We start from the raw sequence: 17,332 nt of genomic DNA on the forward strand, positions 1-17,332 counted from the left end.
AAATGCTTTCTCTGGAGTGATGAATCACGCTTCACCATCTGGCAGTCTGACGGACACATCTGGGTTTGGCGGATGCCAGCAGAATGCTACCTGCCCAAATGCATAGTGCCAACTGTAAAGTTTGGTGGAGGAGGAATAATGGTCTGGAGCTGTTTTTCATGGTTCGGGCTAAGCCCCTTAGTTCCAGTGAAGGGAAATCTTAATTCTACAGCATACAATGACATTCTAGACGATTCTGTGCTTCCAACTTTGTGGCAACAGTTTGGGGAAGGCCCTTTCCTGTTTCAGTATTTAAAATGACAATGCCCCCATGCACAAAGTGAGGTCCATACAGAAATGGTTTGTCAAGATTGGTGTGAAAGAACTTGACTGGCCTGCACAGAGCCCTGACCTCAGCCACAACGAACACCTTTGGGATGAATTGGAACACCATCTGTGCTGTCCACTTTGACATTGACCCTCCCCTCCATATCTGCATATCTCCTGGGCCATGTCAGAACATGCCCTTGTACTTGACTTTATCCTCCTCATTCTTCTCCTCCATCCTCATGTTGAGGACACCCAGGTCCTTCTTAACAGCCTTCTTCATGCCAGGGTCCAGATCTAGAACCCTCTCAAAGTCAGCCCGCGCCTCAGCTTCGTTCCACACCTCGATGTGGGCCTTCCCTCGCACGTAGAACGCCTTCATTTCACCTAGGATGAACACACGCATATGCAAACAGATAGAGAAGCACACACAGGCAGATACACAGATAATGTTATAATTTCTTCACACTTCGTCCATTGACTATTTGTTATTGTCTCAAGTGCTTTTCCTGTAAGGTGTCATAATATATTTTGTGTGCCTGAGGTACCTGGGTGCTGATTGATGATGTCACTGGTGTGCTCTATGACCTCATAGTACTCCTCCATACGGAGCAGACACTGGCAGTAGTTGAGAGTTAGCATGTTCCCCATCTTCTCTAGCTTCAGCCAGGGGGCTTCCCATGCTTTCTCCTGGGGGAGGGGGATACACAGTTACACACCATGGATGAATACACTCATATATGCACGCATGCACGCACCCGCACACACACTGACATACACGTGCATGCACGCACGCACACACACAAACACACACATACAATTCTCAAACACACAAAGCATCGAGGGTGTACTATGTATATGGAAGTCATGATTAAAATATGGTTATACTCTCTCACTAAATATATTTCAAGAACTCCAAAAACTAAAGCCAAAGTCATTATTCCACACCGCTATTCCTGATCCGTTGTTACAGTACCTTGTGCTGTATGTTCTTGATGCAGACTATGGCCTCTTTGTATTTGTTGGTGGCGTCCTGGTAGCGCCCCTGTTTGTAGAGCTTGTTCCCCTGGCCGTGGAGCAAGGGCACAGCCTTCAGTCTCTCCTCATCATTCAGAGCCCACGACTCCCTGTCATACTCACTGGGCTGCTGCACCTGGGATACACAAACACACAGGCAGACAGACACGGACACACACATATACACACATGCGCACACACACACACGTTTGTGTTACTATCCTTGTGGGGACCAAACAATTGATTCCTAATCAAAATCCTATTTTCCCTAACCCATAATCTAGACGCATACACGAATACTGTGACTGAGTTTATAAGGAAGTGTATAGGAGATGTGGTACCCACTGTGACTATTAAAACCTACCCTAACCAGAAATCGTGACTAGATGGTAGCATTCGCGCGAAACTGAAAGCGCGAACCACTGCATTTAACCATGGCAAGGCGACTGGTAATATGGCAGAATATAAAGTGTAGTTATTCACTCCGCAAGGCAATCAAACAAGCTAGAAAATAAAGGAAAGCCGCACACTCTAAGAGCTCAGATGCAAAAAATGTAATAACCAACGTTTCGACAGCGAAGCTGTCTTCATCAGGGTATCATCACAAACACTGCGAGATGACTCATTTATATAGTGTCAAGAGACACACAGGTGTTTGTAATCATGGCCAAGTATGGCCTAATATCATTGGTTAACTCAAATATAAAAAAAAAAATGGCATACAAAGAACATACAAAAGACAAACAAATGGATAGCATACGATCATAGCATTTGTAGTCTAAAATGTATCTAACAAACAATTACAATGGCAAAATCACAATAATCACAAGAATGGCTTCAGATCAAAGTCTATGTTGAGACCGAAGGGAGCAAGGGTCTTTAAATTAAAGATCCAGGCAGCCTCTCGTTTTAACAATAAATTATCAAGGTCACCCCCTCTCCTCGGGAGGGTGACATGTTCGATGCCAATATAACGCAGAGACGAAATCGAATGGTTTGCTTCCAAAAAGTGGGCCGCAACTGGGTAAGTCAAGTTTTTGCACCTAATGGTGCTACGGTGCTCTGAGATACGTACTTTTAATTCACGCTTTGTTTTACCCACATAATTTTTACCACAGGGACAAGTTATAAGATAAATAACTGCCTTAGTGGAACACGTAATAACACCTTTAATTGGGATAGATTTCCCTGTTTGGGGGTGTTTGAAGGATCTACATTTATAAGTGCCATTGCATTGAGCACAGCCATTACACTTGTAATTTCCATCCAGTATGGCCGCAAATAGGCGTTGTTCAGGAATATCTTGGGGTGGTAAATCAGAGTGTACCAATTGGTCTCTGAGATTTGTGCCCCGCGAGAATACGACCAGGGGAAGATCAGAAAACACATTACCGAGACTATCATCATATTTCAAAATGTGCCAATGTTTGTGAACGATTCCTTTAATTTGTTCAGAGCACTTAGAATAGCGGGTAGTGAGAACGCAAGAATGCGTCTTTTTGCGAGACTGACCTTGAAAAGGTCATGTCTCGTTTTGTTTTGAATTTTCTCAATGGCAATATTAATCTGATCATTGTTGTACCCCCTCTCTACATTTTAGACTACAAATGCTATGATCGTATGCTATCCATTTGTTTGTCTTTTTGTATGTTCTTTGTATGCCATTTTTTTAAATATTTGAGTTAACCAATGATATTAGGCCATACTTGGCCATGATTACAAACACCTGTGTGTCTCTTGACACTATATAAATGACTCATCTCGCAGTGTTTGTGATGATACCCTGATGAAGACAGCTTCGCTGTCGAAACGTTGGTTATTACATTTTTGCATCTGAGCTCTTAGAGTGTGCGGCTTTCCTTTATTTTCTAGTGTTCTACTCCGCTAGCCAGCACCTCGCCTTTATAGGTGTGCGTTTCTTTTTTCTAGATTAATCAAACAAGCTAAACATCAGTATAGAGATAAAATGGAGTCGCAATTCAACGACTCAGACACGAGACGTATGTGACAAGGACTACAGACAATCACGGACTACAAAAGGAAAACCAGCCACGTCGCCGAGACCGACGTCTTGCTACCGGACAGGCTAAACACATTCTTCACACACTTTGATGATAACACAGTGTCACTGACGCGGCCCGCTACCAAGGACTGTGGGCTCTCCTTCTCCTTGGCCAACGTGAGTAAAACATTTAAACGTGTTAACCCTCGCAAGGCTGCCGGCCCAGATGGCATCCCTAGCCGCGTCCTTAGAGCATGCGCAGACCAGTTGGCTGATGTGTTTACGGGCATATTCAATCGCTCCCTATAGGCAGGCTGCTGTCCCCACATGCTTCAAGATGGCTACCATTGTTCCTGTACCCAAGAAGGCAAAGGTAACTGAACTTAATGACTATCGGATCATATTACCTCTACCTTACCTGCCACCCTAGACCCACTTCAATTTGCTTACCGCCCCAATTGATCCACAGATGATGCAATTGCAGTAACTCTGCACACTGCCCTATCCCATCTGGACTAGAGGAATACCTATGTAAGAATGCTGTTTATTGACTATAGCTCAGCATTCAACACCATAGTACCCTCCAAGCTCATCATTAAGCTCGAGGCCCTGGGTCTGAACCCTGCCCTGTGCAACTGGGTCCTGGACTTCCTGGCGGGCCGCCCCCAGGTGGTGAAGGTAGGAAACATCACCTCCGCTCCGCTGACCCTCAACTCTGGGGCCCCACAACGGTGTGTGCTCAGCCCCCTCCTGTACTCTCTGTTCACCCATGACTACATGGCCAAGCACGCCTCCAACACAATCATCAAGTTTGCAGATGACACAACACCAGTAGGCTTGATTACCAACAATGACGAGACAGCCTATAGGGAGGAGGTGAGGGCTCTGGGAGTGTGGTGCCTTGAAAACAACCTCTCACTCAACATCAACAAAACTAAGGAGATGATCGTGGACTTCAGGAAACAGCAGAGGGTGCACCCCCCTATCTACATCGACGGGACCGCAATGGAGAAGGTGGAATACTTCAAGTTCCTTGGCGTACATATCACTGACAAACTGAAATGGACCACGCACACAGACAGTGTGGTGAAGAAGGCGTAACAGAACCTCTTCAACCTCAGGAGGCTAAAGAAGTTTGGCTTGTCACCTAAAACCCTCACAAGCTTTTACAGATGCACAATTGAAAGCATCCTGTCGGGCTGTATCACCGCCTGGTACGGCAACTGCACCGCCCGCAACCGCAAGGCTCTCCAGAGGGTGGTGCGGTCTGCCCAACGCATTACCGGGGGCAAACTACCTGCCCTTCCAGGACACCTACAGCACCTGATTTCACAGGAAGGCCAAAAAGATCATCACGGACATCAACCACCCGAGCCACTTCCTGTTCACCCCGCTATCATCCAGAAGGTAAGGTCAGTACAGGTGCATCAAAGCTGGGACCGAGAGACTAAAAAATAGCTTCTATCTCAAGGCCATCAGACTGTTAAACAGCCATCACTAGCATATTAGAGGCGGCTGCCTATAGACATAGAGTAGAAATCACTGGCCACTTTAAGGAATGGAACACTAGTCACTTTAATAATGTTTACATGTCTGGCATTATTCATCTCATATGTATATACTGTATTCTATACTATTCTACGGTATCTTAGTCACTTAATGTTTACATATCTGGCATTACTCATCTCATAGGTATATACTGTTTTCTATACTATTCTACGATATGTCATTCACTTAATAATGTTTACATATCTGGCATTACTCATCTCATATGTATATACTGTTTTCTATACTATTCTACTGTATCTTAGTCCATTCCGCTCTGACATCGCTTGTCCATATGTATATAATCTTAATTCATTTCTACTTAGATGTGTGTGTATTGGGTATATGATGTGTAATTTGTTAGATATTACTTGTTAGATATTACTGCACTGTCAGAGCTAGAAGCACAAGCATTTTGCTACACCCGCAATAACATTTGCTAATCACGTGTATGTGACCAAAAATGTTTTATTTGATTTTAACCTAACCCCTAAGCCTTAAATAGCTTTTTCTTTATGGAGACCGGTGAAATTTCCCCACTTGTCCGAATGTTCATTGTTTTGCTATCCTTGTGAGGACTTTTGGTACCCACGTGCATAATAAATCAAAAACACAGACACGCGCGCACACACACACACATGCACACAGAGAATATGAGCAAGATCAGTGTGTGTCTTGTGTGCGCAATATTTCTGTGTTTGTATGTCTGTGTATGTGTACGTGTGTGCAATATCTGTGTGTGTGTGTGTGTATGTGTCTCTGTGTATGTCTCCATTCCCTCTAACCTTGACCAGTTCCAGTACAAAGTAGAGAGGCTGAGGCTCCTTCTGTAGCTGGTCCAGGTCATCATAGCCCAGGGTGTGGTAGGCAAACATGTTGGCCATGCCACACGAATGGATGTGCCAGTCCACAGGGTCCTTGCCCTCCGCGATGCGCCGCAAGCTCTTGGCCACCAGGGGGTAGAGGCCAGTGTGCTGGGGAGAGAAAGAGAGACAGCCAGAGAGACAGGGCAAGCAAAGTTAACCAGAGCTATATGATATAAGACATGTCATTGAATTAGTCATTTCCTGATATAGGCGTTTCCCCTTTTTCACTGAATTGATTGGATTAGAATGGGTGGAGTAAGACATTGCTCTTTGTCTTTCATCCTTAGTCTGTCAATCAAACCAGAAAGGACCCTGGATAAATATTTTTGTATTTGTGAATACATGTATATGTAGTATATGTATTTGTGAATACATGTATATGTAGTATATGTATTTGTGAATACACAAATATTTCTGAAACCCGGTCTATTCTCCTCAACTGAACTATGTATCCAACATAACAATATTGCCCTCCACTGGTTGGGATGAGTAAACAATTCATATTACCTTCCACACTAGAGGCACAGAAAGAGCAATGAGACAGATATGTCATTGGATGTATTAATGTGAAGAATCCGCTTGGCGTTTCCACTCACTAAACCCAATGGCCGGCAGTGGGAGAAGATGGAACTAGATGGATTTTAGCCGACATTCTGCAAATTTTCTCATCGATGAAACATTTCATCTTAATACAGTATTCTGTTCCCAAAACTAAAATACGTTACGAACAGAGTGGACTAAGTTTTGTAGACTTTACCCTTTGCCAAAGTTTTAAAAAATTGCGTTTTTTAGAAGGAGTGGAAAGGCAAATTGAGTTATTGCACATACCCACTTCACAGAGTAGGCGTTCCCTAATGGAAATATGCAAATGTTCGCTAGAACGCGCCAATAGGATCTCGCTAGCTCGTGCTTGGCTTTGCCCACCTTCTTCCTTGTTCTGCCCACTATGACTCATTTGTTTGCGTTTGAAATGACAGGCTGTGGTATATCTTGGTTTACTTATAAAAATCTTTGCTAGTAGGGTCACACAATGTAGCCTACTGTATAGACAGAATGTAGCCTACTGTATAAAGCACCCAGGTTGTAGTTACTAGATAATGAATGAATGGCTGAGCCCCAGCTGGTTTAAAGTCCGTCCCAGGTTGTCTTCATGGTCAGCAGTAATCACAGGCGATTAGGGAAAGGTGAAGCTGCTGGGGATTAATTACACTCTCTAAGCTCTTCTGTTTGTCTCCTCCACCAACATACACATGCACATACGCACTCAAATGCGCGCGCGCACACACACACACACACACACGGAATTAAGCACACAATATATGTTATACAAACACAGCCAGACTAGCAGACACAAATAACTGGGGGGAAAAGAAGTCACCCAAAGATTAAAATAGAACTCACACACAACACCCTCACTAGCTGGTGTTGTAGATAGCAACCTTAGGTTACCCTCACTAACAGGTGTTGTAGATAGCAACCTTAGGTTACCCTCACTAACAGGTGTTGTAGATAGCAACCTTAGGTTACCCTCACTAACAGGTGTTGTAGATAGCAACCTTAGGTTACCCTCACTAACAGGTGTTGTAGATAGCAACCTTAGGTTACCCTCACTAACATGTGTTGTAGATAGCAACCTTAGGTTACCCTCACTAGCAGGTGTTGTAGATAGCAACCTTAGGTTACCCTCACTAACAGGTGTTGTAGATAGCAAGCTTAGGTTACCCTCGTTAACAGGTGTTGTAGATAGCAACCTTAGGTTACCCTCACTAACAGGTGTTGTAGATAGCAACCTTAGGTTACCCTCACTAACAGGTGTTGTAGATAGCAACCTTAGGTTACCCTCACTAACAGATGTTGTAGATAGCAACCTTAGGTTACCCTCACTAGCAGGTGTTGTAGATAGCAACCTTAGGTTACCCTCACTAGCAGGTGTTGTAGATAGCAACCTTAGGTTACCCTCACTAACAGGTGTTGTAGATAGCAACCTTAGGTTACCCTCGTTAACAGGTGTTGTAGATAGCAACCTTAGGTTACCCTCACTAACAGGTGTTGTAGATAGCAACCTTAGGTTACCCTCACTAACAGGTGTTGTAGATAGCAACCTTAGGTTACCCTCACTAGCAGGTGTTGTAGATAGCAACCTTAGGTTACCCTCACTAACAGGTGTTGTAGATAGCAACCTTAGGTTACCCTCACTAACAGGTGTTGTAGATAGCAACCTTAGGTTACCCTCACTAACAGGTGTTGTAGATAGCAACCTTAGGTTACCCTCACTAGCTGGTGTTGTAGATAGCAACCTTAGGTTACCCTCACTAACAGGTGTTGTAGATAGCAACCTTAGGTTACCCTCGTTAACAGGTGTTGTATGTTGAACAAATACACATTGAGTGGACAAAACATTATGAACACCTGCTCTTTCCATGACATAGCCTGACCTAGATGAATCCAGGTGAAAGATATGATCCCTTTTTGATGTCACTTGTTAAATCCACTTCAATCAGTGTAGATAAAGGGGAGGAGACAGGTTAAAGAAGTATTTTTAAACCTTGAGACAATTCAGCCATGGATTGTGTACGTGTGCCGTTCAGAGGGTGAATGGGAAATACAAAATATTTAAGTGCTTTTGAACAGGGTATATTAGTAGGTGCCAGGCGCCCTGCAATGCTGCTGGGTTTTTCACGCTCAACAGTTTCCTGTGTGTATCAAGAATGGTCCACCACCCAAAGGACATCCAGCCTACTTGACACAACTGTGGGAAGCATTGGAGTCAACATGGGCCAGCATCCCTGTGGGACGCCTTAGACACCTTGTAAGGTCAAAAGGGTATTCTTAATGTTTTGTACACTCAGTGTAAGGTTACACTTTACTTGGATAGTCTGTATTTCCCATCTGTAGATGCTCTAGAAATGGTCATACTATCAACAAACTACCTGTTGATAAGCAACTGCTTCCTAAGATTACAGTTAGGGTTAAGGTTAGGGTTAGAGCTTGGGTTAGGGTAAGTAAGGGTTAAGTTTAGGGTTAAGATAAGGGCTAAGGTTAGGGTTAGAGCTAGGGTTAGGGTTAGTATATATTTATTTGAAATGTTACTGATATTCTGTAGACTATCCAAATAAGGTGGTACCAAATATAAATATATAACCAAGCCCCTGGAAAGGCTACAATTGCAGACACAATACGTTGAAGAACACAGATAACACAGACAACTGAAAGTAGAGCCTACATTTTCAGCAAATGTGTGCTTTTCAAAGCTTCCTAGAGATGTGTTGAATTGTCTGAGAAGGGACATATACCAAAAAGGGGAACTGACAGAAACATCTGCATCCTCTTCAATAGTGGGTTGAGGTTAGGTTGTTTCTAACTGTCATCATTATTACACACAACACTGGCAATGCACACACAGAACAACAAAGCACCTGTATTAGGTGTATGATATTAGGTGTATGATATTCCAGTGTGTTTGTATTGTGTCTCATGCTACTGAGAGAGTGATTGAGATATTTATGTGTTTACTCAGTATGCTCTGAATAGAAGGAGCTTTTGTGTTTTTGACAGTACTGTAATAATGGGTGGTGTCTCTTTTAGTTCCTTATAAGATGCAGGCCGACTATCATGAGAGACTTTACTCTGATGTGATTGATACCTTAGCTTTTGTTAAATGTTTCCCTAGTTAAAATAATTAGGAATTGTTCGATTTTTCTTAAAGTTTACTTAGGACAAACCTTTTTTTAATTGAGAGGTTCAGTTGACTTCTGGAGAGGTGTTGGAGTTGTATTTAGAATCTAGACTGTAATGTTTGAATAGGAAGTATGCTACTGTGGCACTGCATTGTGAGAGAATGAGTCTTACTCACGGTGACATCGCACCAGAACTCGGCCACCTCTCCGATCCTCATGGAGGTGAGCAGGGTCTCCCAGATCTCCAGCTTGAACATGTTCCCGATCACCACCTCCATTGGCACGCCCGCCACCTTACTGTCATCTATCACCGTACGATCATCATCACACAGCTGTGTACGGAAATGGAAGGTCACCTGTGGAGGAGGGAAGGGGGGTGAAGAAGAGAGGATGGAGGAGAGGGGATGAAAGAGGTGATGAAGTGGAGGGGATGAAAGGGGAAATGGATAATGGAGGAGGATGTACAGTATGGAAGAGGTGGAGGAGAGAAAGGAAGAGAGGGGGGTGGTGAAGAACACGTTTGGATTTAGAGTCATTTTCCTCCAGATTCTCCAGTGCCACCAAATGCCACCCCTTTACACACTGATCATACTGTTGTGTGTATATGGTCCCTGTTGACAGGCAGGATGCGACATTATAAGATATTGTACCATGGCATTACTAATGGAATGAATAGTGTCATATGACTCCATAAGTAAGACCATTTTATTTGCCTAATGTGAGTGAGACAAACATTTTTATTTTCTGAATCTACACAATGTTCTAGAATCTATTGCAACCATGTTCTTTACAGTAATCTGATTTGTCTGGAACTGGAGACAAAGCACTGGATGAGTAACTGTCTGTGGTCTGGAGAAAACCTCCACTATTTGAGATAGATAGAGGATAGAAAAGGCAATAGATGGAGTTATGTTTAAATTGATAGATTTAGATGGAGAGATTCAGATCGAGAGAAATAGAAAGAGAGAAAGACTGAGGATTATAAACTAAGTAGAGAGATTGAAATCGATGAATTTGGATGGAGATTGAGAGGTTGAAGCAGAGGAATAAGTTGAGATGGAGAGAGTGAGGCCTACCTTGGTCCCAGTAATGAACCGGGGCATCTCAGCTGTCCCTCCATACAGGATGGTTTTCTTAATGCCTTCCACTCCCAGGAGCATAGTCCCGTCCATATCTGAAGACATTTTTCTATATTGCTGTTTGTCTATGTGTAGAGTAAATAAATAGGTGTGTGTGTATATAATGTGTGTCTGTCTGTATGTGTTTCTGCTAGGGTAGCTTATAGCAGGTGTGAGGCATAGAGAGGTATGAACACACATTACTCCTTGATGATTAGGAAAGGGATAATGAGATTAAGAATCCCTCCTCCCCTCCCCCCATTCATCCATCCCTCAATCAGCTCTTCTCAGCATTTCTCCTGATGACTATCTATCATCTACTGGACGAGAAACATCCAGAAGGGGATGGAAAAACACTACTTCAAGCCCACAGCTACAAATCATTGTGATAGGGGTATAATGTACTAAGCACTTAATAATTTTGTCAATAACAGCTGGTGAGCGATGTCTAATATTAAGGAAGTCTCAAGGTATTACTCGCCTGAGTTAAAGTACCTCATGATTAGCTGTATACCACACCATCTACCAAGAGAGTTTTTATCTACATTTTTCATTGCCCTCTATTTACCACCACAAACCGATGCTGGCACTAAGACCGCACTCAACAAGCTGTATAACACCATAAGCACGTAAAACAATTCTCATCCAGAAGCGGCGTTCCTAGTGGTCGGGGACTTTAACGCAGGCAAAATTAAACTCTAGACCACCTTTACTCATTTACATTTACATTTACGTCATTTAGCAGACGCTCTTATCCAGAGCGACTTACAAATTGGTGCATTCACCTTATGATAACCAGTGGAACAACCACTTTACAATAGTACATCTATATCTTTTTTTTTTTTGTGGGGGGGGGGGGTAGAAGGATTACTTTATCCTATCCCAGGTATTCCTTAAAGAGGTGGGGTTTCGGGTGTCTCCGGAAGGTGGTGATTGACTCTGCTGTCCTGGCGTCGTGAGGGAGCTTGTTCCACCATTGGGGTGCCAGAGCAGCGAACAGTTTTGACTGGGCTGAGCGGGAACTGTGCTTCCGCAGAGGTAGGGAGGCGAGCAGGCCAGAGGTGGATGAACGCAGTGCCCTTCTTTGGGTGTAGGGACTGATCAGAGCCTGAAGGTACGGAGGTGCCGTTCCCCTCACAGCTCCGTAGGCAAGCACCATGGTCTTGTAGCAGATGCGAGCTTCAACTGGAAGCCAGTGGAGTGTGCGGAGGAGCGGGGTGACGTGCGAGAACTTGGGAAGGTTGAACACCAGACGGGCTGTGGCGTTCTGGATGAGTTGTATGGGTTTAATGGCACAGGCAGGGAGCCCCGCCAGCAGCGAGTTGCAGTAATCCAGACGGGAGATGACAAGTGCCTGGATTAGGACCTGCGCCGCTTCCTGTGTAAGGCAGGGTCGTACTCTGCGAATGTTGTAGAGCATGAACCGACAGGATCGGGTCACCGCCTTGATGTTAGCTGAGAACGACAGGGTGTTATCCAGGGTCACGCCAAGGCTCTTAGCACTCTGGGAGGAGGACACAATGGAGTTGTCAACCGTGATGGCGAGATCATGGAACGGCAGTCCTTCCCTGGGAGGAAGAGCAGCTCCGTCTTGCCGAGGTTCAGCTTGAGGTGGTGGTCCGTCATCCACACTGATATGTCTGCCAGACATGCAGAGATGCGATTCGCCACCTGGTTATCAGAAGGGGGAAAGGAGAAGATGAATTGTGTGTCGTCTGCGTAGCAATGATAGGAGAGACCATGTGAGGATATGACAGAGCCAAGTGACTTGGTGTATACCGAGAATAGGAGAGGGCCTAGAACTGAGCCCTGGGGGACACCAGTGGTGAGAGCACGTGGTGCGGAGACGGATTCTCGCCACGCCACCTGGTAGGAGCGACCTTTCAGGTAGGACGCAATCCAAGAGTGAGCCGCGCCGGAGATGCCCAACTCGGAGAGGGTGGAGAGGAGGATCTGATGGTTCACAGTATCAAAGGCAGCAGATAGGTCTAGAAGGATGAGAGCAGAGGAGAGAGAGTTAGCTTTAGCAGTGCGGAGAGCCTCCGTGACACAGAGAAGAGCGGTCTCAGTTGAATGGCCAGTCTTGAAACCTGACTGATTTGGATCAAGAAGGTCATTCTGAGAGAGATAGCAAGAGAGCTGGCCAAGGACGGCACGCTCAAGAGTTTTGGAGAGAAAAGAAAGAAGGGATACTGGTCTGTAGTTGTTGACATCGGAGGGATTGAGTGTAGGTTTTTTGAGAAGGGGTGCAACTCTCGCTCTCTTGAAGACGGAAGGGACATAGCCAGAGGTCATTCAAGGGTTTTTCTTTATATTTACTAATTCCTACACTGTAGAATAATAGTGAAGACATCAACACTATGAAATAACACATATGGAATTATGTAGTTACCAAAAGGTGTTAAACAAATCAAAATATATTTTATATTTGGCCTTACTCCATATACAGAGACGCATACAAAGCTCTCACTCGCCCTCCATTTGGCAAATCTGACCATAATTCTATCCTTCTGATTCTTGCTTACAAGCAAAAATGAAAGCAGAAAGTACCAGTGACTCTGTCAATAAGGAAGTGGTCAGATGACACAGATGCTACGCTACAGGACTGTTTTGATAGGACAGACTGGAATATGTCCCGGGATTCATCCAATGGCATTGAGGAGTATACCACCTCCATCACCGGCTTCATCAATAAGTGCTTCAATGACGTCGTCCCCACAGTGACCACATGTACATATCCCAACCAGAAGCTATGGATTAAAGGCAACAACTGCAATGAGCTGCCGCTTTCAAGGAGCGGGACACTACTCCGGACGCTTATAAGAATCGCGCTATGCCCTCAGACGAACCATCAAACAAGCAAAGTGGCAATACAGGACTTAGATTGAGTCCTACTACACCAGCTCTGATGCTCGTTGGGTGTGGAAGGGCTTGCAAACTATTACAGACTAGAAAGGGAAACCCAACCACGAGCTGCCCAGTGACGTGAGCTTACCAGACGAGCTAAATGCCTTTTATACTCGCTTCAGGGCAAGCAACACTGAAGCATGCATGAGAGAATCAGCTGTTTCAGACGTGTGTGATCACACTCTCCATAGCCGATGTGAGCAAGACCTTTAAACAGGACAACATTCACAAAGCCGCGGGGCCAGACGAATTACCAAGACGTGTACTCAGAGCATGTGCGGAACAACTGGCAAGTGTTTTCACTGACATTTTCAACCTCTCCCTGACAGAGTCTGTAATACCTACATGTTTCAAGCAGACCACCATACTCCCTGTGCCCAAGAAAGCGAAGGTAACCTGCCTGAATGACTACCGCCCCGTAGCACTCACGTTGGTAGCCATGAAGTGCTTTGAAAGGCTGGTCATGGTTCACATCAACACCATCATCCTGGAAACCCTAGACCCACTCCAATTCGCATATCGCCCCAATAGATCCACAGATGATGCAGTCTCAATTGCACTCCACACTGCCCTTTCCCACCTTGACAAAAGGAACACCTATGTGAGAATGCTGTTCATTGACTACAGCTCAGCTTTCAACACCATAGTGTAAAAAAAGCTCATCACTAAGCTAAGGACCATGGGACTGAACACCTCCCTCTGCAACTGGATCCTGGACTTCCTGATTGTCCGCCACCAGGTGTTAAGGTTAGGCAACAACACATCTGCCACGCTGATCCTCAACACGGGGGCCCCTCAGGGGTGCGTGCTTAGTCCCCTCCTGTACTCCATGTTCACCCATACCTACGTGGCCAAGCACGACTCCAACACCATCATTAAGTTTGCTGACAACACAACAGTGGTAGGCCTGATCACCGACAACAATGAGACAAACTATAGGGAGGAGGTCAGAGACCTGGCAGTGTGGTACCAGGAAAACAACCTCTCCCTCAACGTCAGGAAGACAAAGGAGCTGATCGTAGACTACAGGAAAAGGAGGGCCGAACACGCCCCCATTCACATCGACGGTGCTGTAGTGCAGCGGGTCGAGAGTTTCAAGTTCCTTGGTGTCCACATCACCAACAAACTATCATGGTCCAAAGACACCAAGACAGTCGTCAAGAAGGCACGAAAACACCTTTTCACCCTCAGGGGACTGAAAAGATTTGGCATGGGTCCCCAGATCCTCAAAAAGTTCTACAGCTACACCATCGAGTGCATCCTATCCAGTTGCATCACCACCTGGTATGGCAACAGCTCAGCATCCGAGAATAAGGTGCAACAGAGGGTAGTGCGTACAGCCGAGTACATCATTGGGGCCAAATTCCTGCCATCCAGGACCTACATTACCAGTCAAAAGATTGGACATAGCTACTCATTCAAGGGTTTTTCTTTATATTTACTAATTCCTACACTGTAGAATAATAGTGAAGACATCAACACTATGAAATAACACATATGGAATTATGTAGTTACCAAAAGGTGTTAAACAAATCAAAATATATTTTATATTTGAGAATCTTCAAAGTTGCCACCCTTTGCCTTGATGACAGCTTTGCACAATATTGGCATTCTCTCAACCAGCTTCATGAGGTAGTCACCTGGAATGCATTTCAATTAATAGGTGTGCCTTGTTAAAGTTAATTTGTGGATTTTCTTTCCTTCTTAATGTGTTTGAGCTAATCAGTTGTATTGTGACAAGGTAGGGGTGGTATAAGCAAAGAGAAATGACAGTCCATCATTACTTTAAGACATGACGGTCAGTCAATCTGAAAAATTTGAAGAACTTTGATAGTTTCTTCAAGTGCAGTCGCAAAAACCATCAAGTACGATGATGAAACTGGCTCTCGTGAGAACCGCCACAGGAAAGTAAGACCCAGAGTTACCTCTGCTGCAGAGGATAAGTTCATTAGATTGACTAGCCTCATAAATTGCAGCCCAAATAAATGCTTCACAGAGTTCAAGTAACAGACACATCTCAACACCAACTGTTCAGAGGAGACTGCGTGAATCAGGCCTTTATGGTCGAATTGCTGCAAAGGACACGAATAAGAAGAAGAGACTTGCTTGAGCCAAGAAACACGAACAATGGACATTAGACCGGTGGAAATCTGTCCTTTGGTTTGATGAGTCCAAATTTGAGATTTAGGGTTCCAACCGCTGTGTCTATGCGAGACGCATAGTAGGAGAACAGATGATCTCCGCATGTGTGGTTCCCACCATGAAGCATGGAGGAGCAGCTGTGATGGTGTGGGGGTGATTTTCTGGTGACACTGTCTGTCTGATTTATTTAGAATTCAAGGCACACTTAACCAGCATGGCTACCACAGCATTCTGCAGTGATACGCCATCCCATGTGGTTTGCGCTTAGTGTGACTATCATTTGTTTTTCAACAGGACCATGACCCAACACACCGCCAGGCTGTGTAAGGGCTATTTGACGAAGAAGGATGGAGTGCTGCATCAGATGACCTGGCCTCCACAATCACCCGACTTCAACCCAATTGAGATAGTTTGGGATGAGTTGGACTGCAAAGCGAAGGAAATGCAGCCAACAAGTGCTCAGCATATGTGGGAACTCCTTCAAGACTGTTGGAAAAGCATTCCAGGTGAAGCTGGTTGAGAGAATGCCAAGCGTGTTTAAAGCTGTCATCAAGGCAAAGGGTGACTACTTTCAAGAATCTCAAATGTGAATATTTTTTGAATTTATTGACACTTTTTTGGTTATTACATGATTCCAGGTGTTATTTCATAGTTTTGATGTCTTCACTATTATTCCACAATGTAGAACAATGTAGAAAACTCTTGAATGAGTAGGTGTGTCCAAACTTTTGACTGGTACTGTATATACAGTGGGGGGAAAAAGTATTTGATCCCCTACTGATTTTGTATGTTTTCCCACTGATAAAGAAAGGATCAGTCTATAATTTTAATGGCAGGTATATTTGAACAGTGAGAGACAGAATAACAACAAAAATATCCAGAAAAACGCATGTCAAAAATGTTATAAATTGATTTGCATTTTAATGAGGGAAATAAGTATTTGACCTCCTCTCAATCAGAAAGATTTCTGGCTCCCAGGTGTCTTTTATACAGGTAACGAGCTGAGATTAGGAGCACACTCTTAAAGGGAGTGCTCCTAACCGCAGCTTGTTACCTGTAAAGAAGACACATGTCCACAGAAGCAATCAATCAATCAGATTCCAAACTCTCCACCATGGCCAAGACCAAAGAGCTCTCCAAGGATGTCAGGGACAAGATTGTAGACCTACACAAGGCTGGAATGGGCTACAAGACCATCGCCAAGCAGCTTGGTGAGAAGGTGACAACATTTGGTGTGATTATTCGCAAATGGAAGAAACACAAAAGAACTGTCAATATCCCTCAGCCTGGGACTCCATGCAAGATCTCACCTTGTGGGGTTGCAATGATCATGAGAACGGTGAGGAATCAGCCAAGAACTACAATGGAGGATCTTGTCAATGATCTCAAGGCAGCTGGGACCATTTTCACCAAGAAAACAATTGGTAACACACTACGCTGTGAAGGACTGAAATCCTGCAGCGCCCGCAAGGTCCCGCTGCTCAAGAATACATATACATGCCCGTCTGAAGTTTGCCAATGAACATCTGAATGATTCAGAGGACAACTGGTGAAAGTGTTGTGGTCAGATGAGACCAAAATGGAGCTCTTTGGCATCAACTCAACTCGCCGTGTTTGGAGGAGGAGGAATGCTGCCTATGACCCCAAGAACACCATCTCCACCGTCAAACATGGAGGTGGAAACATTATGCTTTGGGGGTGTTTTTCTGCTAAGGGGACAGGACAACTTCACCGCATCATTTGACAGGACCG

General features: G+C 44.5%; 1 protein-coding gene across 1 annotated transcript; it reads right to left on the minus strand.

Moving 5' to 3' along the window:
- Positions 1 to 433: 433 nt before the first annotated feature.
- aipl1 (AIP like 1 HSP90 co-chaperone) lies at positions 434 to 10,807 on the minus strand. Its single transcript, XM_014214418.3, has 6 exons — positions 10,490 to 10,807; positions 9,590 to 9,769; positions 5,656 to 5,844; positions 1,283 to 1,459; positions 855 to 996; positions 434 to 693 (listed from the first exon to the last, which is right to left on the minus strand). Exons 1-6 carry the CDS (start codon positions 10,730 to 10,732, stop codon positions 494 to 496), a joined length of 1,131 nt encoding a protein of 376 aa, XP_014069893.3. The 5' UTR covers positions 10,733 to 10,807; the 3' UTR covers positions 434 to 493.
- Between the last annotated feature and the right edge of the window lie 6,525 nt (positions 10,808 to 17,332).

Source organism: Salmo salar, chromosome 09, assembly GCF_965601325.2.
Source record: "Salmo salar chromosome 09, fSalSal1, whole genome shotgun sequence".
NCBI lineage: Eukaryota > Metazoa > Chordata > Actinopteri > Salmoniformes > Salmonidae > Salmo > Salmo salar.

What these genes read in the sequence shown, in the direction of transcription:
- aipl1 (XM_014214418.3), bottom strand. Translation starts at nt 10,732, where the DNA reads ATGTGTGTTCATACCTCTCTATGCCTCACACCTGCTATAAGCTACCCT. An exon ending in TTGTACTGGAACTGGTCAAG is followed by an intron (nt 1,460 to 5,655) that starts GTTAGAGGGAAT and finishes TGTGTATCCCAG; the next exon opens with GTGCAGCAGCCCAGTGAGTA. An exon ending in TCAAGAACATACAGCACAAG is followed by an intron (nt 997 to 1,282) that starts GTACTGTAACAA and finishes CCCCTCCCCCAG; the next exon opens with GAGAAAGCATGGGAAGCCCC.